This window comes from Emys orbicularis, chromosome 8 (genome assembly GCF_028017835.1).
Source record: "Emys orbicularis isolate rEmyOrb1 chromosome 8, rEmyOrb1.hap1, whole genome shotgun sequence".
NCBI classification, from domain to species: Eukaryota; Metazoa; Chordata; order Testudines; family Emydidae; genus Emys; species Emys orbicularis.
Window position 1 is genome coordinate 43,320,622 of NC_088690.1, and position 23,668 is coordinate 43,344,289.

Below are 23,668 nucleotides of genomic sequence, written 5' to 3' on the forward strand. Positions count from 1 at the left end.
TATTATTGTTTGGGTCCACAACACTGTGGGATTTTTTTTAAGGTTCCTATTTAGAGCCATTCTCTGAGAGGACAGGAGCCAAACACATAGCAGCGATGCTTCTACATCATAGCCTACTAATTATAATAATCATAGATTTAGATAGTTCTTTTCATTCTTTAGGATGCCAAAGTGCTTCACAAAGCTATTTACACAAGAATCACTTCATTCACCACTGAAATGTGACTACTTCCTGATTCCAAATCTGATCTCACCTTCCACAACAGGACCACAGGACTGTCACATCTATCAGCACCACTCATGGCTGATGGGGTGTGTAAAGGAACCTCACTAAAAAGGAAGAGAAGCTGCCATACATGTTCTGTTCATGCTCTGCATTGTCCCTTTAAATCTCATTGTTCAGTGTTTCTATATACAGATCACCTACTAGGTTCTTCCTGTCTAACATTCTCACAAATACAGGAAAACAGCTTTTAGAGGATTTGCAGAGACATGTTCCCTACTGAGGCCAACAGGAACTGTAAAGAGGGAGACAACAGGAAAGGGGAAATAGCTGAAAACAAAGGAATAGCATCAGGGAAAAAAGGGAATGTAGAAAAGGGGAAATAGGTGTATCAAAGCAAGGGGGAAAGAAAATACCTGGTTGAGAGGGGTTTAGAGAAGGTAAAAATAAAGTACAAGGAGGAGACAGGTAAGAGGACATGCAACTAACACAGAGATGAGTCAAAACTGAGAATGGAGAGATAGAGATAAGAAAACACCAACCAAAAAAACAGATTTCAGAGTAGCAGCCGTGTTAGTCTGTATCCGCAAAAATAACAGGAGTACTTGTGGCACCTTAGAGACTAACAAATTTATTAGAGCATAAGCTTTCGTGGGCTACAACCCACTTCTTGCATCCGAAGAAGTGGGTTGTAGCCCACGAAAGCTTATGCTCTAATAAATTTGTTAGTCTCTAAGGTGCCACAAGTACTCCTGTTATTTTTGCAAAAAAACAGACCTTGTCAGAGCAGCACCAAAGAAAAGCCCATCTGGGCTTGGGCTTCTAGACACAGCTGATAAGACCAAAACACCTGACCCAGGTAGAAAAATGTAAACCAGTTTAAAGGTTTTAAAGGAAGAGGAAAGATTAAGAAGCAGCCATGCTTCTAAGTTACTAGAGTGGTCAGAAAATGGAATTCCATCCTGCAGGAAAATAACATTTTGAAATTTGTTTTCATCCTGAATTAGGGCAAAAAGTCTAAGTTTTAAAACTTTGCATAGGACAGAAATTCAAAACAATTTCAGTTCAGAAACATCAAAACTACCTTATTGAAATTCTGCATTTTGATAAACTCAAAACATTAATACAATGGAAGCCAAAATTTAACAAGAAAGCCAAAACAAAATTCTGCTTTTCAGTTTCAAATCGATTCAAAATTTTCTGTCAAAGATGTCATTGAAATAGAAGCATTCCCAGTAGGGTTATCAAGAGATTAAAAAAAGTCATCGCAATTACTCACGTGATTAATCGCACTGTTAAACAATAATAGAATACCATTTATTTAAATATTTTGGATCTTTTGTACATTTTAAAATATATTGATTTCAATTACAACACAGAATACAAAGTGTACAGTGCTCACTTTATATTTATTTTTATTACAAGTATTTGCACTGTAAAAAACCAAGAAATAGTATCTTTCAATTCATCTAATACAAGTACTGCAGTGCAATCTCTTTATCATGAAAGTTGAACTTACAAATGTAGAATTATGTACAAAAAAAATTTGCATTCAAAAATAAAACAATGTAAAATTTTAGAGCCTACAAGTCGAATCAGTCCTACTTCTTGTTCAGCCAGTCACTGAGACAAACAAGTTTGCTTACATTTGCAGAAGATAATGCTATACGCTTCTTGTTTACAATGTCACCTGAAAGCGAGAACAGGCGTTCTCATGGCACTGTGGTAACCGGCGTTGCAAGATATTTATGTGCCAGATGCACTAAAGATTCATATGTCCCTTCATGCTTCAACCACCATTCCAGGGGACATGCATCCATGCTGATGACGGGTTCTGCTCCATAATAATCCAAAGCAGTGCGGACCAATGCATGTTCATTTTCATTATCTGAGTCAGATGCCACCAGCAGAAGCTTTTTTTCTTTTTTGGTGATTGGGGTTCCGTAGTTTCCGCATTGGAATGTTGCTCTTTTAAGACTTCTGAAAGCATGCTCCACACCTCATCCCTCTCAGATTTTGGAAGGCACTTCAAATTCTTAAATCTTGGGTCGAGTGCTGTAGCTATCTTTAGAAATCTCACATTGGTACCTTCTTTGCGTTTTGTCAAATCTGCAGTGAAAGTGTTCTTAAAACGAACATGCTGGGTCATCATCTGAAACCGCTATAACATGAAATATATGCAGAATGCGGGTAAAACAGAGCAGGAGACATACAATTCTCCCCCAAGGAGTTCAGTCTCAAATTTAATTAACACATTTTTTTTTTAACGAGCATCATCAGCATGGAAGCATGTCCTCTGGAACGGTGGCCAAAGCATAAAGGAGCATACGAATGTTTAGCATATCTGGCATGTAAATATCTTGCAAATCCAGCTACAAAAGTGCCATGCAAATGGCTGTTCTCACTTTCTGGTGACATTGTAAATAAGAAGAGGGCAGCATTATCTCCTGGAAATTGAAACAAACTTGTTTGTCTTAGTGATTGGCTGAACAAGAAGTAGGACTGTGTGGACTTGTAGGCTCTGAAGTTTTACATTGTTTTGTTTTTGAGTGCAGTTATGTAACAAAAAAAATACATTTGTAAATTGCACTTTCACGATAAAGAGATTGCACTACAGTACTTGTATGAGGTGAACTGAAAAACACTTTTTTTGTTTATCCTTTTTATAGTGAAAATATTTGTAATCAAAAATAATATACACTTTTATTTCAATTACAACACAGAATACAATATATATGAAAATGTAGAAAAATACATATTTGAAATATTTAGTAAATTTCAACTGGCATTCTATTGTTTAACAGTGTGATTAAAACTGATTAATCGTGAGTTAACTGCGATTAATCGACAGCTCTAATTCCCAGGAAACATTTCTATTTCAACAAAACAGCATTTTCCAACCAAAAACTTTTCAATTGAAAAATTTTCAACCAACTCCAAATGTTATAATAGTTCTTCAAGGGACCAGAACGGGGTTGCGAACATCAGGGTTATTGCACTTCTCCAAACATAAAAGGAAGATTTAAAATATAAACACACATCATAAAATATAATAGTCCAACAAGCAGAACACTACACAGTGCAATGCATTTTCAAAATTCCCTTTTAGATTTGGAAAAATACTCCATAAAACTGCAGTCCCATCTGTCCCGTGGCACACAAATGCCAATAGAGCATTCTAGGATCAAGACAGAGCCATCCTCTTTATTTATTTATTTATTTTAATTTACATGCTGACCCTAGATCTCTGTAGGACTACATGAAGTACAGGATCAGTGAAAAACTCACAACTCAGCCATAAGGCCAGACCTGGACTACAGCAGGACAGTGTTAATCGTGAGCCTCATGCATTCACAGCTGTCACTGTGTTACTGATGGAAGCAGAATCACCCATTAGACTTATTCTTGGCAATGTGTGCCAAAACCACCGCTGCCTATGTCAGGAGATAAACAAATAATGTGATACTGCATTTTAATTTCACAACCACTTTCCTATTCTTCTTGTGTTAGCTGGGCAAATGTTATACCTAAAATTCCTACAAAAACTATAAAACAACATTTGGTTATTGCAACCGAGAACCCCTCCAAGGACAACAGACCATTTAAATTCTTAGAGCGCAGGATGTGTACCACATAAATGAACTAGACTCCGAAGGGATCCATGAATCTGGACAATTTTAGCTTAGAACAGATGACAAACTTGAATTGTGTTCCAGTTTTCTGCTTAAGAGCTGCACACATAGTATTAACAGCAGGCATTCTGTTCCCAACACCACTCATTTGTCTTTACATATGTGATCCTCTCTCATCACCAAGACTGCATTTTGATGCAAATCACACTGTTCCAGGCAGCAAAGGCTTTCATCACAGCTAATCGATTTTCCAGGGTCTTCTGTAAAAAGGGAAAGCTGTAGGACCCTGCCTCAAATATAGGGATACTCCAACAGGATTACTGAATTCATCTGCTTAATGCTTCATAAAGCCTGTAACTGAACAGCACCATTAGTTATTAAAAGTCTCTAAGGCACAATCCCTCCAACCAACAGTCTCCTCAGCGACGTTGCTTTTATGTTTTGTCTGAGAACAAGCCAGAAGTGAGGGATTAAAATATCAACCTTGTTAACAAAGATCATCGTCTGTTCAGTTTGGTCTTCTGTGAAGCAAGTCAGTGGCATCAGTGCGAACTCTTAGTGGACGGGAGCCCACATCAGAGAAAACCACCAGATTTATTGCATCAGCCATGCTGGCTCAAAGACTGAACAAACACAGTCCTTGAGCTACCTCATAATTACTAGAGGTAGCCCCTCAAAGGCAGGCCGAGGCACATTGGTGGAACAGCATGTGGATAAGCTCAAGCTGCTCATGAACTACCTGTTCTATGGATAGGACAGAAGATTTTTCACCTTTTGCAAGGGAACAGGAACTTGGAAGGGGTGTGGTAGGAATTCCAAACAAAATAGCTCTCTAGAAGCAGCAATGAGGTCAAGCCCTAGGCATGGCTCACCACTTGTTAGAATCTTGCTTTCCTAATGGCCCGCCCACAACCTGAATACACCAATGCCTTCCTGAGAGATGAACTTCAGGAGGCCAAACCTCTCCTAAGTGCAACAAGCCTAACACCCACTTTTAGTTGATAAAATTCTTGTTTACCAATTTCTCCTCTCCCCCCCCCCCCCATTAAGCCATTAAGCACATGTGCCCTGCCCTGCTTCCCCCACTTGCTAAAATGCCCTAGTATCTTCTTAATGGCATGCAATCTTGACCTGACGCAGCCCAGCTGCCAGATGTGCTCTGTGGATGATAGAAACCAACCCAAAGCTCATCAGCCGTTATTTTACTCAGGGCCCCACAAAACCAAGTTGTAGTCCAAAAGAGTGTTAACATTTTAACTATTAAGAGAGGGAAGCTCGGTAAGAATTTTAGCTTTTTACTTAAAGATGTGTCATTACTGAATCAGATGGGGTGCAGGATTGAAGTGTAGGTTACTGCATTAACTTCACATCTTTGAAGACCAAAGTTCAAACCTGTTTCAAGTATCAAGAGAAAAGAAGATTAAGTGAAAATTTATTGTCTAAACCCTTACACAACTTGGCATGATTTAGCAAAACTGCTGCTGCTCAGCAACTCAAGACTTGCAAAGCATGCTTACCACAAGTCAGAGCTAAGGTATGTTAGAGAGTAGCATGAAGCAGCTTTCAAAACATCTGCCTAAGCTCTAGACAATTTGATCAGTCTGCCACTTTCAAAAACTCTACAGAAATACACCACGTACTTAAAAGAAATTCAGAGAAAGGCTAGTCAAGAGATGTCATGATCCAGAACTTGAGCTTATATAAATCATTATGGTTCCTCTAACTTCAACAGAGCAACCCAAATTTACATCAGCTAATAATCTGGCCCCAAATACTACTTAAAGTATTAGGATATATTTTATAAATAAAAATCACAGTCATTATCATGGGAGAGAAGGCAAGGAATCAGAAAGGGATGCAAGTTTTTTCTCCTACAGCACAGGGTGTGAGGAAGCTGTTATTAGTACATTATAATAAGAGTAAGACAATACTGGAATGCTATTCTCAGAGGTGCTAATGTGGAGCAATAGGTAGCAGCAAGCTATATTTAAATAAGGATCGTTAGTGAATTCCATTGTCATTAATATGCTGTAATAGCAAAAACACCAGTGTGATGACAAGAACACAGGCATTGAAATATCCAGATGTGAAATCAGGATTAGTATTTAGGTTCAGAGAGAAATAGAAAAGCTATGATCAAATAAAAGTAATGTTTGCAGATAAAATCACAAGAGGAAGAAACCAAGTTTAAGTCATAATGCAGAACAATTGAAATTCACAGGTGCAGAAAAATCTATGGCTTAAGAATTTAGAATCTTTGTATTAATATCCTGTTGATTGTTCCAAATTGTTTGCTAGCACAAACCCTTATGCTCACGCAGGGTATTTCAATGGGACTCCTCATAGATGGACCCCTTTGCAGGATTGGGGTCTAAGACTCCAACTTTTGAATATGCAAACAAACAATTATTCTGCAACTATTCTTTTGACTATGCAAGGCTACCAAGATTGTTATTATCGTTCTTAATAAATGTGGTATTTGACTGAATGTTTTTCTAAAATGCATATTCCCACCGAACTACAAGTTGAGTCAGGATCAACAGTGTTCAGTTACATAGGAGAGAATGTCTTTTTCCTTAAAATAAAAAGGCATACCCTTGCTATTAAGTTATCAGTTTAGAAACTATTATACATATTTCTAAGAAATAATAGGAGGAAAACAAAATAGTATTTCACAACTCTAAGTTTTGGCACTTGTCCTATCAAACTGAAGCAAAAAGGGGGCAAAACAGTCAACTGCAGATGATACCTAGTACAACCAGGATGCATAGAAAATAGAGCCAATTTGCCACCAAAAGAAAAATCAAAGTATGCAGATATACAGTCATGTTTTCTTTATGTCACCAAGTCTGATAATGTATTGAAATGAATGTGAATAGGAATGCTACAGAAACAAGCACTGTAATTAGGTTCCATAGAACAGACACAAGTAAGTTGTGTACATTTAAGGTAGGGTTACCATACGTCCGGATTTCCCCGGACATGTCCGGCTTTTTGGTCCTCAAATCCCCGTCCGGGGTGAATTTTCAAAAAGCCGGACATGTCCGGGGAAATAGGGAAGCATAAGCCAGGGTCCGCCCGGCCACAGCACGACCCGCCGGGTCCGCAGCCCAGCCCAGCCGCCCCGGCTACATTGTAGCGAGCTCGGGCGGGGGGAGGAGCGGGGCGCAGCCGCAGAAGGTGGCGGAGAGGCTGCTGCTGCCCCCGCAGGCCGGGCGGACCGCGCGCCCCAGCCGAGCCCGCAGGACCATGGGGAGGCCGGGCCCAGCCAGCTGCTCGGGCTTCCCCGGCCACCGGGAGACCCTTCCTGCTGTCCTGTTGCCCCGCGCAGCTCGGAACCCGGCGCCACGGGAGCTGTTTCCAGCGAGGAACGTGCTCGGCAGCGGCAGGAAGGAGGCTGCAGCGCGGGGTGGGGAGTGCGGCATGTGCCGGGGCTGGAGGGACCCGCGCCGCCCCGGTCGCCGCTGAGCGTCCAAAGCCCCCGACAGGCAGAGGCTGCCAGGTGAGTGGGGCAGCAGGGCAGGCAGGGGGCATAGAGGCTGCAGGGCGAGGAGGAGCAGGGCAGGCGGGGCATAGAGGCTGCAGGGGCAGGGGGGCGTAGGGGCAGGGCAGGCAGGGGGCGCAGAGGCTGCAGGGGCGGAGGGGCTGCAGGGCAAGGGGGGAGCAGGGGTCACAGAGGCTGCGGGGCAAGGGGGGTGCAGAGGCTGCAGGGCGAGTGGGGAGCGGGGGGTCACAGAGGCTGCAGGGGCGGGGGGGGTGCAGGGGCTGCAGGGCGAGTGGGGAGCAGGGGTCACAGAGGTTGCAGGACATGGGGGGGTGCAGAGGCTGCAGGGCGAGTGGGGAGCAGGGAAGCACTTAGCAACTCCCAACCAAGATCAGAGCGGGAGGGAGGAGGGGGAATGTGGGGTGCTCAGAGGAGGGGGCAGAGTTGGGGCGGGGACTTTGGGGAAGGGGTTGGAATGGGGGCGGGGAAGAGGTGGGGTTGGGGCGAGGTCAGGGGTGGGGAAGGGGCGGAGTTGGGGCAGGGCCAGGGCCCCCGTGGAGTGTCCTCTTTTTTCAGTGTTGAAATATGGTAACCCTATTTAAGGTAATTCCTTACAGAATCGATAATGAAATTTTAACACTACTGTAAAGGTAGGACTTCAAAGGGAATTGACCGGTTGCTATTTTTTATCCTCACAGTGAACCAAAGATCTTAATAAGAGACAAATGCTGGTGGTCTAATAAAATAACTATCTCAGTATTCAGAGTCATCAAAACATGGGACAAGAGAAAAACTTCCCTGCTCTTTTGAAGGGCTGCAGCGCACCCCCCATCTCAAGCTGCCTCCCCATTTCCTGGCACATCACAGCAGCGCAGATCAGAAAGCGTTCTAGGTGGCCTTTTCCACAGTATAAGATACCTGGGCTGCCCTGAATTCCTTGGTAGTCCACATAACTTCAACACAAAAATGATACTAGCAGGTAACATCATCACCTTTCTAACTCCTTTTTTCTGTTTCTGCCCCCTCACAATTTTCTCCTCCATCTTCATTTTATCCTTTTGCTCTCAAATTATGTACCTAATCTTCTTCTCTCTCTCACCAATGTATTATCTGTCATGCCATAGCTAATTCCTCCCCTCCTCATTTCCTTGCCAGTCAAGCCTATGAAGCTCTGTCAGTTGCCAGGAATTTAATTTATAATTACCAGGTCCCCTAATCATCTCCCAGCATTGCCACTCACTCTTACCCTACCACCAAGCTGGTGCTGACATCATCTGACAATGTTCCATATTCCATAAACAGCCCTCTTTTTTTCCTTCTTTCCCCTTCCAATACCCACATATTTACTTCTCATCTACCAGTCACCTTACTGTCTTTACCTTCCCATTTGCTTCTTTACTCCCATAATTTCCTCTTTGCCAGTTTTTTAATTTGACCTTCAGTAAAGGAAAAGGTTGGAGCCAGAAAACTGAGATCCTTTATCCTTCTGATGTTTAAATCCACAGACAATATAGCTGTAGATTTTCCTGGTGTCAAATACTACTGCCCTGGTAATTAACCTCCTAGAATACAGTCAGCAGGTTATAACGGGTTTCAGAGTCGCAGCCATGTTAGTCTGTATCCGCAAAAAAACAGGAGTACTTGTGGCAACTTGGAGACTAACAAATTTATTTGAGCATAAGCTTTCTTGACGTGCCACCATCACTGCATAAAGAGTAACACAGGACATCCAAGATCTGGCTCTATGGATTTTTCTTAGCATGAATCTTAAATGATTTTCCTTTTTTCTTTCCAATCTCTCACTTGCTCTCTGATGCCCCTTCTGATCTGTCTCCCTTCTTTTCCTGCCTATTCCCTCTCTAGTTCACATTCTTTTCTGACTGCTTGCCTCCTACTTCTGCTACCTCTCTTCTCTGTCCCTCACCATCTCTTTTCACTCTTTCCTTTTCACAAGGATTTGCTCTGCCTGCTGTCACCACAGCACTCCCACCCTCTGTCAGCTCAAGAGCAGGTGATAATTCAGTTTCTCCTGCATACCTAGCAGAAAACAACATAGGCCACCCCAACTGAATGTTTCCTCAAGCCTTTTTGGATGTTTAATTTAACTCTTTGCTGCTGATACCCACTACAGCTTCTGTGAGAGACCAGTGGCAGCATAATTAGTGCTGATATTCCATAGAACATGCAGCACTTTAAACATGGTGCATGGGGCAGTACCTGAGATGAGCTTTGCAACATGACCCTGTTACATTAAGCACTAATTAAGTGGTTAACATGTAAATATAATCCTAAAAAATGTTACGAGTGCATATTCCTTTTTCTCTTCAAGGGAATCAAGTAAAGGATATTTGGAAACTGATCTGATGACCATTTTTATTTCCTTCACTTTCTTAGAATAATAAGTGCAATTGGTAACTTTGTCAGAAAGTTACATACCAAGAGCCAGGTTATTACTCTTCCTGTGGTTTTTTCTCTCTTTTTTTTTTTTTTTTTTTTTGAGCAAAATTGATCAGGTTACAGCTACATTTTCTTTACAAGGAAATCTCTATTTTTTTTTATTTACATTATTTACTTCATGAAGGCCCCAATTCTGCAAATACTTATGCACGTATTTAACTTGACCTCAATGAGACTAAGCATGTAAATAAAGTTAAACAAGTGCATAAATGTTTGCAGGATCAGGGGCTAAAACAAACCAAATTTTCACTTGTTTAATTGGGCATGTTTAATGGGACTGCCTGCTATCTGAATTACAAACACTTTATCACTTAAATATTGTTGCTTATGCTCAACAACAGACATTACAAATTGATTAATTCATGTTGTTGTTTCTCTCTCATGTTATTCCCCTCACCTCATATCAAAGATTAAATCATTTCCCAACTTTAGCTAAACAAAATGTTTTTATAGTTAGAGAAAAAGCATCTTTAACACCTAAACATAACCCTTTTAGCATTCTCATAAACTCAATAACCCAAGTGCAAAACACAATAGAACCCTGATTTTATGAACATCAATCTTATGAACAACCAGTTATCTGAATCATTTTTCTGCCACTGAATGTAACTTCAATCCTTCAGCCAATATTCAAGTAGCTGTTCAGGTTTGAAAAGACTGATCCATTTGGCAGCAGCGAAGAGAAGCAATTCTATCAAACAAAGAAACATCACAGTATACATTAGTTACTGTTAGTTATGTACACTGTCATTGGATGATTAATAAATTAATTTATTCACTATAAATATTGTAATTCTGATATGTTAAATTTTATGAACTTTTTGATTTTATAAATTCCTAAATCCCCAACTAGTTCATCAAATAGGGTTTCTCCTGTTAACAAAAAAAATTGTTCTCCTGAGCTGATAACTAGTATGCCAAGTTCCAATCTTGAAAGACTCTCTGTCACAGCTCAAAATCCTTGAGAAATCAAATTTTAAAAGAGATTATAATAAAAATGCTGAGATAATCTTGGCTCCTGGGACATTACCACGGACTACTATAAATTATTTTATATTTTTTCAAAATTCAGATCCTTTGGTCCCCTCCTAAGATTTAAGGGATATAGTCACATCACTTTGCACAGGGAGTTTGGCAGACATATTGCCACGCAAGCATGAAGGAGTTTCTCATTAAATCTTAATTTCTACACCTAAAGATAAGTCAGAGCCAGAATGACAACAATAATGTACTTCCATATTTTTAGGTGATCATATGAAAAAACTACTCCCTTGAAAATAAGAGGTAAAAATTTATAAAACTTAGACAAAGTAAACGGTAATTTATTTTATTGTTTTAAGAATGATTACAGGAAATGGTTATTTTAAATAAATAATTTATATAAACATCCCCTTTAGTGAACTCCGATGCCAGCAGCACATCACTTGCCGCTTTCCTGTTTAGCAATTTCTCACAAGTTAACAGAACTCCTTGCAAAAACTATTTCAAAATGAAATTTACAAAGTGCCACAGATATAGAAGTTGCAAAAAGATAGTCTAATGCAGGACAGCACAGCTAATTTGTTTTAAGGCCCATATTTCTGATGACAATTTATCCAATATCTGTTACAATTAAGATTAAACATTATGATTAGAACTTTCAGTTATGGGTCATTTCTATTTTTATTATTTACACTAGTGTAGTCCAGCCCTGGGGAAGCAGTTTGTCATGAAATGGAATTACCACAAAGTTACAATGCAACACGACGACATTACCTTGTGTTGTGCAATCCTCATGACTCAAGGTCGTCGTGCATTGATGCGACATCTCACGAAAACTTTTGCAACACAATGTTAAGGCATCATACAATGGTCTCTGTAATTAAACTAACACAGTTCCTCTCTTATCCCCCTTTCTGGCTGTTAGGAAGGCTCAGCACTGCTTTACAGTGAGGATCGCGCTTGTAACGGGACAGCTTTGTTTGTTCTGTGCAACACCACACAAAGTATGCAGTATTACCAACATCAAAGTTCAAAACGCATGAGTCAAATCCAAAAATACATATGGGCAAAAAAAAAGTCTTTTTAAAGCTTAAATGTGGTTTTTGTTGTCTTCTGAACTCCCTCTCCCAGTATGCGCATGACAACTGATGTTGCCAATTCTTGCAAACTTAAAGTAATGTGATTTTGGCCCCTGCTACAGGACCCTCACCAAACACAGGGTCCCATTGTCAGTCTGTGCAAACACATAGCAGGGACAGTCTCTGTCCCAAAGAGCTTCTACTCTAGTGCAAAGCATAGTGGTGAATTTGTGACATAGGAGCTGGAACTGAGACCTGTCAGACTCCTCTCACATAGGGGCTATTAAATATCCATTGATGGGAACAACTTTTCATCCCTGCTGAGCTGGGCACAATTCACACTGGTGCCCTACAGGCAAAAGGCTCTATAGCCCATTAGCAATGCCTAAGACTTCCAGTCCCTCATAAGCACTAACGTTAGTCCTTCAAAAATGAGGCTGACTTTCTGGAAAGAGAAGTTTATTAAATCAAGTTCTGGCCTTCTTAGAGCTCGAACACAGTGGGTTTTCCACTCTCATGACACACACAAAATCTCCCGCACATTGCTGTCAGTCAGCCAAACACTATTCTTAAAAGGGACAACTCCCTGTAACCAAATACAAATAATAAAAATGCAACAGTAAAACAAACATTTGCACAATAACCAAATTTGCTTCTAAATACAATGCTTTGTGATATAAAACCATCAAAACAATGACTCCAGGGGTCCTTACACTGACTTGTACATATATGTGTGTTTTTTTACCTCGATATGTGTCATCAGTGGGGTTTGAATCCATAACCTTCAGATCCACAGCACAAACCACTTCCACTTTAGTTATAGGAGTAACTTGAGTAAGGTGGTGGGTGGGAGAGAACAACATGCTGCTATCTTCTATGTAGCCCAGCCCATACGGGGGAGACCACACACACCTTGCCAGTGGGTCACACACGTGTTTGTGACACAACAGTGGAATGCTTGGGCAGCAGGATGCTTGGTTTCTATTTCTAGCACTGACAGCGGATTATGGTCTAGTGGTTACAGACATCATAGCCAAACGTAACAACACCCCTACTTGAATCATCTGTAGGGACTGAACCCAGGAGCTTTGGATGTAAAAACCAGAGTCTCTACCATTTCATCTAAAGAACAAGTTCTCTTACCATGGGAACAAAGTCATAAATCTCTATATGTCATCTAGCTGCTAAAGGGTGGCATAGAGCCACACTGTATTAATGTGTGTTATAGAAAGATCTAATTTGCCGTGCTCCTTCTGAAAGCATTATGTGGCAAAGTGGAGGAGACTTGACTCTGTAATATTAGAGGCCTGGGGTCTATTCCCAGCTCTGCCTGCAATGCAAGCTATCACTTACCTTCTCTCTGAAACTGGTGAATGATAGCTACCCCCCAAGGCATGAAACCTTGGTTCACAATAAATGATGTGAAGGACACAGAAATGTCAACAGCAGTCAGAGGAAAAGCTGGGAATAGAACTCATGCTATCTGGGTTTGCAGTTTAATGCACCTTTCACTAGACTACAGGGCATTTTATGAGGCCAGTGTCTTGCTCTATGGTTTTGTTTCCCAAAAATTGTTTGATGACCAGAATTCTTCATGTCATCATAACTCTGCTTGTAGCAGGGACCAAATCCATGAGAGTTGACAAAACTGAACAGGAAAATACCAGTTTTACTCCACAAAAGACACATGCATAACCATAAAGAGACACATGAGGGTCAAACAATACAGGCAAAATATTACCACAGGCATCTTGGCTTACAAAACAATATGCACTAGTGGACTATGTCTGCATCTGGGAGCCAGGACCTCCCAAGTTCTAATTCCCAGTCTACCACTGGCACTTTCCCTCTCAGTGCCCGTGGGGATAACATACCACTTGCTACATCACAGGAATAGGACAATTAACTAGTGTTTACAAAGCACTGTGAGATCTTATGACAGATATTACATAATGCAGAGAATTTATTAGACTACTGACAAGTGTAACTATTTCTGAAAACATTGCAAATACACAGCCCAATCATGAAAGATTTTGAGTATCTCCCCAAGAGGTTCCAAGCACCTTCAGCTCACTTAAGCTACAATGGGAGTTGATGCTCAGTACCTTTTTAGAATGCTCAGCAACTCACAAGATTAGGCCCTTCATTTTCTATTTATGCACTGCCGACCTAAATACATTTTTAAACATATCCAAGGTTATAATAATTTCTGAAACTTTCAGGGGATGATTCTCTAACGTGGAAAGTGCCTCCTGCAAAGGTCTGATTGACTTCTTTCATGGAAATCAATGGGAGAAGAGGCTTCTCTTCACTTTGCAGAGCCACTTAGCACCTAGCATAAATTAGCAAGATCTTTACTAGGATCAAGATTTGGCCCTTATAGGTTTTGATCCACGTAGACAAATCCCTGTACCTGCAAGAGTCAAGTTCAAGTCAGTGGGCTTGAAGCAGTTGCAAGTGTCCATCTGCACAAAGCAGCTTGCCAGATCAGGACCTTGGACTGTAAGTTTTTGGGGCCATAGACCCAGCCTTCTTACCTGTCTATGAAGCATTTACCACATCTCTGACATTATACAAATATATAATATACAGATATCAAGGTTTCATTTCAAGAATATATTATAAATAATCAAAGTAACATTTTAAATCATATTTGAAGGCTCATATTTACAGAGAATATTCACGAAATAGGTATGAATCTGAATAATCCTCAAATGACCTTGCTTTTTTAAACACATACATACTTTACACATTGTATCTTTCTCCAGAAAGTTCTCTCTGAAAAAGAATGCAGGAGGGTATTTTGCTTTTGTCTGCTAAAAGTAAGCATCAAACTACTACAGTTTTAATAGATCAGAAGTAAAATCAACTAGCATTGGTCTAGACAAGTAGTATTAATTCTGAGCCATTGCTGATTCCAATTAGTTACTGACCCAGAAAATATTGTGGGTTATTATGAAGAAACCTTTCTAGTTCATTAACCCAGTAGAATATATTTACATATTTTTATCCATAATGAAATTTGAGTATTATATGAAGCTATATCCAACAGTTTATCTGTAAATTATTTATAGTTTTGCAAGCTATGGAAGTAATAGCAACCAGACCTTATGCATTAGGACACAAAACTGATTGCCTAGAAGGATCAGCAAGGGATCATCCACACACATTCTACATACAGGGATGCATAAATGGCTAAATATATCATGAGTTGGAGAACCAGGATTTGGAGGAAGAAGGAGAATTCTTCCCTCCAAGACTGTCACTGCCAGAAGCTGAATGCCAGAGTAGATGAACTAGTGCTCTGTTCCAATCTAGCAAATCCTACTTAGCGTATACTGTTACTAAATGTGTGCTATAAGAGAATTTCATTTGAATTTGCTCCACTTAAAATTCATGTCCTCTACCATCTCTACGTCATTTAACAAAAGGTACAGAATACCACCTCTTCTGTACAGTGTCATATATACTATTCAGATTTTGAAGATTTAAGTATTTTAGAATGTCTGTTGTAACATTTGCATCCAGTACGCTGCTGGTATAGTTTTTATTTTGACTGGTTGCAATTTATTCTTGATATATTATTTATAATGCATTATTGGCTTTTACAGAATATTTTGCAGTAAATGCATTTGCCAAGATGAGAATGGTGTAATAAAAAGAAAGAAAATAACTGACACCAACCAGTGGTTGTGGACTAAATATGTCAAGCGAGCGTAGTCCAATTTACATTAATTGTACAGGCATCTATGTTTAATAACACATGAAATGAGAGAGGTTCCTAAACCTGGGTGGTAATATTGCATTCCCACTAGTCTAAAATAAGCTTCAATAAAAAAAGTAAAATGTTACAAATTATTAGGTCCTTCTGGTATTCTGAAAGTGTTGCAAAATGTTAAAGTCTATTCTCGCTTCAGCAGACATCTACTTAACTTCCGTATACATCAGAGAAGTTACTGGTGCGTATCAAGTGAGATTAGAAGAAGACCACTTGTACTCAGAATCTCTTCTCATAATATTTTAATATAATGTTAATATTTTACATAGCCATATTAAAGACTGGCATTCTTTTTGTCAGCCATGCAATGCTGACAGTGCGGGGCTGACAGCGGGAGCCCTGGCCTTCAGCCTCCCGGGACTGACAGTGGGAGCCCAGGGTCCTGCTGTCAGCCCCGCACATGACAGGGCTCCCGCCGTCAGCCCCGTACAGCTGACGGCCAGAGTCCCGGGCAGCTGACAGCCAGAGTCCCGGACATTAATGACTGTAATATAGTTGCAGCAAAATGTCTGGTTATCAAAAAAATTAGCAGGCATAATATAATACTTGAGTGTTTATATTGTTCCAGCAAATTTTTCTTAAACAAATAGGTCTTCTCTGGGTTTCCAAATAAACACAATTAATAAAAGGTCCACTATTACTTTTCCACAATTTTCCATGTCTTGTCCGCAACTCAGCTGCAATTATTTGACAATCATCTCACGATTCAGGTATGGCCTAACATATATATTCATACCAAAAATTTGGCCTCTCTTTAAAAAACAAAACACAAGAATGTCTGGAAATGAATAGTGAAGAGACCCAACCAATTCTCCACAGACATATAATCCTCATCACTCTTAATCAACCAACCTTAACTTGCCACCCTAAAATTTGCAAAAATATATGCCAGGGTCAAAACAACAAGTTACAATTACACCCCACGCCGTTCCTGTAACCCTCTCATGCCTCCTCCTGCACACATGCCCTGTGCTTTCCCTGTCCTTTGTAACTTCCATGCACTTGAGGAGCCCTACTCTCTGCTTTATGAATGCCACCATCCTGCCTACCACTCCATGCACTCGCATCCTCACCACTACCCCTTCCATTCAAAAACAAGAAACATGGCATCACGCTACCTCACCAGGTACCTCTCAGTCCTCAGACCTACCATCATCCTCTGTTTACTCTTCATGCTCTCCATATCTCTTCCCAGACTCCTAACTCACCACAATTCCCCCCCATGCTCCCACTTCAATCCATGCCCCCCATGTACCCGTTTGTCCAGGTCAATCCAGCAAAACCAGAAACAAAAAGTCAGTTAATTATAAATTGTTTATATTAAATACATTTTTCATATTATTAGTTTGAACAGTGCTCTTTATCGCCCCCTATAAGACTAAGAGGAACTTGTCTTCAGCAAAGCCAACAAAGTGCAACCCCAGTTCTGCATGAGTCTCCACAGGAGCACAGAGTCCACCCAAGCAGACTCATTTGCAGGTTCAGGCCCAATTTCAGAAATTCTAAGTTCTTTTGAGACAAGAGACAAAAAAAATCATTAGGAAATTTTTCAAATCTGAAGGACAGGTGTTTGCAATTCCAAACACCATAACTTTATAACTGCTCAGTTTTTAATTTTTTAAAAATTAAAAAAACAATTTCTCAGATAAAATCTACCAGGGTTGAGATGCAGGATGTAAAGATTCAGGAAGATTTAGTACATTAGAAAAGTGTACTAAAAATCAGGTTTATATTGGGAAGGTAGCTTAACCATGGTTATTACCGCTCCATAAATAAGGATTAACACTATAATTCATACAACTCAAAAAGGAGAAGGATACAAAACAAGGCCTTGATGTTGCAAAAGCTTATCCATCTAATTAACCTTCTGCATATTTAACTCAATGTGACTACTCACATGCTTAAAATTAAGCATGTGCTTTTTTGCAGGGTCAGTGACTGGACCTCTGATCTTTGTAAATTGTTCCAGGAGAAAAGACACCTGTGCAAAACCCCAGTGACTTCAAAGGAGCTCCCCATCTACATCATGTGCCTTCTAGGATGGGGGCCTCTCAAAAATAAATGAAAAGGAAATTCAAAAACACCAGTGGGAAGAGGGGTGAAAGAAGTAACATTAGGTCCAATTTTATCTGACAAAAAGCATGAAATTTACAGTCGAAACTGAAATCACGTGCTTAGGTTATCACAGCTTTGTGCATGGGGATCACAGCTTCTGAGGTCCAGAAGGAACCCCTCTGTTCTGAAGTCCCCAATACAATATGTAATCCAAGACATAGGCACACAGGACTGACTGAGAGGGACCCTGAGCTTTAACTTTGATCTCCATGAAGATCAGACGCCTAACAATCTCACACACAGGTTTTGTTATATTTTTTGCTTGTCTTTTGAGGAATGGTTGGGGAAACACTAAAAACACCAGCATGTGATTAGATCACATGCCCAGAAACCTTGAGAGGGCTGCAGCAGATTTATGTCAAGTTAGTCTTCTTGGGAGTTTTTTCCCCCTAGCTATTATAATTATTCAGAATGGTAATTCAGCTTCCTAGATTCCTCATTCTACATGACACAGTTCATTTTAAAATTGCTGACCTAGTCATCAGGACAGAATTTGACAACAAAACGAAATTGAAATATGTTGGGGAGGGGTTGTGTTTTGTATGGTTTTAGGAGAGTTGCTTGTTGCTTTTTAAAAAAAAATAGAAGGCATTTCAATACCTCCTTACTTCACAATAACTATTTTAAACACAGAGTAGCTTGAGTACTTCTCATAAAACGTGCTGTGACTACGGTAGGGGGCATGGAGGGTGGGCATGTGCCCCTCCATACAATACGGCTTAACTCCCTACAGCATCTTTCACCTCGCGTGCATCCTCTCCTCCAACACTTTAGAGTTAAATGCTACCGGGTAAGTGAAAGCAAAACACGAGCAGGCTATTTAGAGCATCTCCGCATTCGCACAAAGAAATTAAGCCGCTGATTAATGGGGGATGCGAGCTGGGGGCAGCAGGAGCCCTTGCGGAGCGGCGCCCTTACCTGGGACATCTGAGGCCTGAGGTTGATTTCCTTCAGGTTGATGGATTGGCTGCGCAGGTTGTTGAGCAGCTGGCAGAGCAGGACCCCATCGCGGAGGGTCTGCGCCAGGTCGAACACCTGAGCCGTGGGCCAGGTCACTCGATGGTTGGGCGGCAGCACCTTGCAGTGGATCAGCCACTGGGCGCACTGCTTCCAGGGCTCCATGCCGGGCACCAGGCGGGGAGGATGCTGCGGGCTGCAAGCGCCCGGTCCCCAAACCCGGAGAGGCAGGGAAGCCCTCGGGGCTCCCCGCTGCCGCAGTGCTCCGCTCCGGCTCTTCCGTCCGCCCCTGCCCTTTGCAGAGCGCGAGCGGCAGCAGCTGCCGGGCGGCGGCGCCTGGAGAGGCTGCGTGCGAGCTTCCCCCTCCCCCTCTGCGCAGACTAGAGGATGGGCTCGGGACAGGTGCGCGCGCATTGTCCCTGGGCAAGTGGTGCACGCTGTGTGGAGGGGTCGGTGCTGCGGAGCTGCCTGCCGGGCTGGTGGCCCCGGGGCCTCTCCTTCCTATGCAGGGCCTTCTCCTGTAGCTGGAAGCCCCTGCCATCCAAAAGGCTACTCCAGCCCCGTTTGAGAGAGGGGAGCTCGTTATGATCAGGTTTATCTGATGTAGCCACTTTCCTGTAACTTCTGAGCAGCTTGAACCAGTGGACTGGGACAGCAGGGACCCAGCAGTCTTCTTCCCTGAGCGTTGGCTGAGGGAGGCAGCACCAGGAATGTAGGATCAGGCCCTGTGTGGCGGTACACCAGTAATGGAGGATTGGTCCTCAAAATTATCATGCACCTTTTAACTCCAGGGAAATGTACTGCTCCTGCAGTCCTGATTAAGATCAGCCGTCTCTCTGCAGTGGTGCTGGAACAATTTTAATAGTAGGGGTGCTGAGAGCCACTGAACCAAACTGTAAATCCTGTATATGATGGAAATCACTTCAAGTCAGGGAGTGCGGCGGCAGCACAGCTAGGGTTGCCAAGCATCCAGTTTTCGCCCGGAACGCCCGGTGGAAAAGGGATCCTGGTGGCTTCGGTCAGCACTGCCGACCGTGCTGTTAATAGTCCAGTCAACAGCGCAGCGGGGGCCCGGGGCTAAGGCAGGCTCCCTGCCTGCCCTATCTCCACGCGGCTCCTGGAAGTGGACACCAGGTCCCTGAACCCCTTAGACGCATGGGTGGCCAGGGAGGCTCCATGTGCTACCCCCACCCAGAGGACTGGCTCTGCAGCTTCCATTGGCAGGGAACCACAATCAATGAGAGCTGTGTGGGTGGCGCCTGCAGGCACGAGGGCAGCGCGCGGAGCCTCCCTGGCCACCCATGCATCTAGGGGCTGCAGGGACCTGGCGGCCGCTTCCTGGGAGCCACAGTAAGTGCTGCCAGGACCCCATATCCAAAACACCCTCCTGCACCCCAACCCCTAGCCCGGAGCCCAAACTCCTCATCTCCAGCCCCACCCCAGAGTCCGGAGCCTGCACCTCCTTCTGCACTCCTAACCCCTTGGCCCCAGCCCAGACCCCCCTCCTGTACCCCAAATCCCTCATCCCTGGCCCCAGCCAGAGCCCGTACCCCCAGCCAGAGTCCTAACCCCCCCACATCCCAACCCCCTGCCCCAGCCTGGAGCCCTCTCCTACATCCTGAACCCCTCATTTCTGGCTCCACCCGGAGCCCGCACCCAAAGCCCATACTCCCCACACTCCAATTCCTTGTCCCAGCCCTGTGAAAGTGAGTGAGGGTGGGAGAGAGCGACAAAGGGATGGGAGGATGGAGCAAGCAGGGGCAGGGCCTCGGAGAAGGGGTGGGGCCTCAGAGAAGGGGCGGGGCTGAGGTGTTCATTGTTGTGTGATTAGAAAGTTAGCAACCCTAAGCACAGCACCCCTAGTTCCAGCACCTATGCTCTCTGGGCTCAGTTCTGCTGTCAGTTATGCCAGTGTCAAGCCAGAGTAACTATTGTTTTCATTTCTGTAATGCGATTGAAACTAGTGTCGTTTGAGAACAGAAGTTAGCCCCAAAAGCTTAAAGGTGACCTACAAAGAAAATGAAGTGAGGTTTGTGCCTTCTGCTTCTATATAATGAATGAAGAATGCTAGAAGTTTGTTTATTGAGGCTTGTTTCCCCTTCCACCACCACCACCCCCTCCCAACATTAGAAATTCAGGTGTTCTGTATGCTGTTGCTGATTGGAGAACTAGTAAGATTGAAAGAACACAGAAACAAAGGGAATAATATCTAATTAAACTGAGAAGGGAAGTAATTTTTTTATACAAAATGTTTAAAACTTTTATTTTGGTGGGGTTTTTTTATAAAGGCACACTGGGGAGGAAAGCTCTCCTTTTTTAATTATTCAAACACTCTCCCCTCTAATTAAGACCTTTCAAGGTTCTGAATGAATGAGTCCACCATGAAAAACAGGGGACAAAGTCCCAGATCCATAACATATTTAGACTCCTAATGTCCATAGAAATCAATGAGAGTTAGGTACCTTAATGTCGTTGAGGATCTGGGCCAAAGTTGCTAATCCTGGTACTTCAATTTTAAAAATACAAGCAGAAAAAATACTTTAGTATTAAGAGAGACACTAGTGAGAGAAATATTTCAGGCCTTCTTTTATACATCAGAAAGAACCTAAAAGGGATACAAACTCAATTTTTTCCTTTGCATGTCACCACTAAACATTGTAGGCTGAATTCGGCCTTGGGTTACACCTGTTCAACCCCACTGGCTTCATTGGGGTTGCACAGATGTAACCCAGGGCATAATTTGGCCATATGGTTTCTTATATATGAGTCACTCATGATATTCATTGGCCATGTGAAAAATTCTATAGAAAACTTTAATAAATCCCATAGCATATTGTAACTTTCACTACTGAAGCCACATAGGGTGTTTGAATAGGCTTAGTTTTAAATATTGCTCATTTTTTAAAAATTGAGGGTTTTTAAGATTAGAGACTGCACTATAAAAATTCAAAGACGAAACAGAAGTGATATAAATTGATAGCCGTGTATTATTCTTACTCTATACTAAGAAAGTAAGTTACCCTCAACTTTAATATAAATTACCAGTATATTCTGGAAGGCCATCCATAGCTGTCAATCATACACAGCAGCTAAACCAGATTAGATCAATTTAAATGCTGTTGAAAAAAATGAACATCAATGTAATACCTCCCAACCAACATACAGGTAATCTGAATATAAAACATTCAAATTAAACTGTTGCAGTCAACCAAAATATTCTTATTTAACTATAAAACGAACAAGAATTATGACTAAGTTCTTATGAGAAACAGTACTAATATCCATCAGCGTTCACAGTACCCTCTAGATCTACTTCTTAAAAGTCATCATTTCCTCTGGATTTCTGTGAAGGTACCTTTTATTCCTCACAGAAGCAACAAACTAGATGACGCAAACAGTATGTTTCTGTTAATTAAAATGATATGCTTGTTTTGTAACTACAAAACTTTTAAAGAAGCACTAGTATAAAATTGATATTCCTTCAATATCTAGGGGATCAGAAATTCTTCCAGCATCTTAATTTGGTTATAAACACCAGCAGGATTATATGAGATAACCCAATGCCACCTGCAGTTTTCAAATGTCCTTTCTGGCAAAATCTTGACTCCTGTTGCTTCTTGAGGTCAGAATACGTCACCCAACCTTTTTAATAACTTATAGACCACTTAAAATGTTTTTTTCCCCTGACAATAGAGTTTTAAAAAGCTGTAACTTAACAACAAGAGACTTCTGTATTTTGCTAATCATAAAATTCTTTTCACATTTATACAAATGAGCAGTGCTTTTGTGAGTGGTGTTACTTATGCAAGGAGCTACACTGGCATCATAAGAGTTACACGAATAAGTGCAGGTTTATCAGATAGGGTCTGTAGTTACCTCACCATTTTGCATAACTGACTGGTGCTGTATCTCCTACCAAAAACAAATGGGAATGCCCCTGAATGACTCAAAGCTCCAAGAGTAAGTAGGGTCAAACTCTACCTTTGCAATCATTGAAGATAGTGAGATTGCACAGGTGTAACTGAGAGCATATTTGAAGAGAGTGGGGTGCTCAGGTGCACTTGAGAGCAGCATTTGACTCTCAGTCATTATTACTGGATTGGAAGCTTATTATTAAGATTGGAAGATGTGTTGTGATCGGCTCAGTCTTAACTGATGAAGGACTGACAGTCTACGCAGATTTATTAACTCTACCGCTGTCACAGACTCACAGATCGAGCCCACTCTTGGCCCCCGTGCGGTCCATGGGGGGTGCCCCTTTCAGTGAGACAGCCCTTCTCGGGGGTCCATGCTCTCTCGGGGTCAGGCCCCTCCACCTCCTGGAGCTGCACCTCTCTGAGCCTTAGCACATCTGTCTCTCGCTGTGGGCCCCCTCAGGGAGTCCACTCGCTTTGGACCTCCGGGGCCTCCACCCCCCCAAAGGGGTTGATGCAACCCTGTTCTCTAGACCGCAGTGACTCTCAGCCAGCGTAACAGGAGGGTTTATTGAGCGACTGAACACAGCACAGGAAACCCTCTGACCCTCAGGCCTGGCCTCCCTCAGCACAGCACATCTCAGTCTCCCCTGCATCCAGGTGGGCTCTGCCTGCTCCCCCTCTCCAGCCCAGAGCCCCCCTGCTTCCCAGCTGGGCATCTGATATAACCAGCCCTAGGCCCCGCCTCTGTCCATTGTCTTCTTTCCAGGTAAACAGGGTCCTCTGGGCCTCCTCTCCTCTCCGCCCCGCCCCCGGCTGGAACTGGCTGGTTAGGATATGGGGTCCTCTCTTCGCAGCCCATTGTCCTCCCACTGGCCAGAACTGGCTGCAACTCCTGAGCTGGGTCTCCGGTGAGGGTCGTCAGGTCACCAGTCGCCGGGGTGTCCCTCCTCCAGGCCACTGGCTGGGGTCCCAAGTTCCCTCTCCGGTCCTCTGCAACAACAAACTCCCTCTCCCCTCACCTCGTTAAACCAGTAACACCCAGGGG

The 23,668-nt window shown here is 42.5% G+C and overlaps 1 protein-coding gene across 2 annotated transcripts in view; it reads right to left on the minus strand.

Moving 5' to 3' along the window:
• VAV3 (vav guanine nucleotide exchange factor 3) overlaps positions 1-19,014 on the minus strand; it is a 238,636-nt gene extending 219,622 nt beyond the window's left edge. For both annotated transcript variants that reach the window (XM_065410115.1, XM_065410114.1), the window contains exon 1: positions 18,668-19,014. In XM_065410115.1, the coding sequence (XP_065266187.1) occupies positions 18,668-18,871 (204 nt within the window). In that variant the 5' untranslated portion in view covers positions 18,872-19,014. The remainder of the gene's footprint in view (positions 1-18,667) is intronic.
• Positions 19,015-23,668: the final 4,654 nt, after the last annotated feature.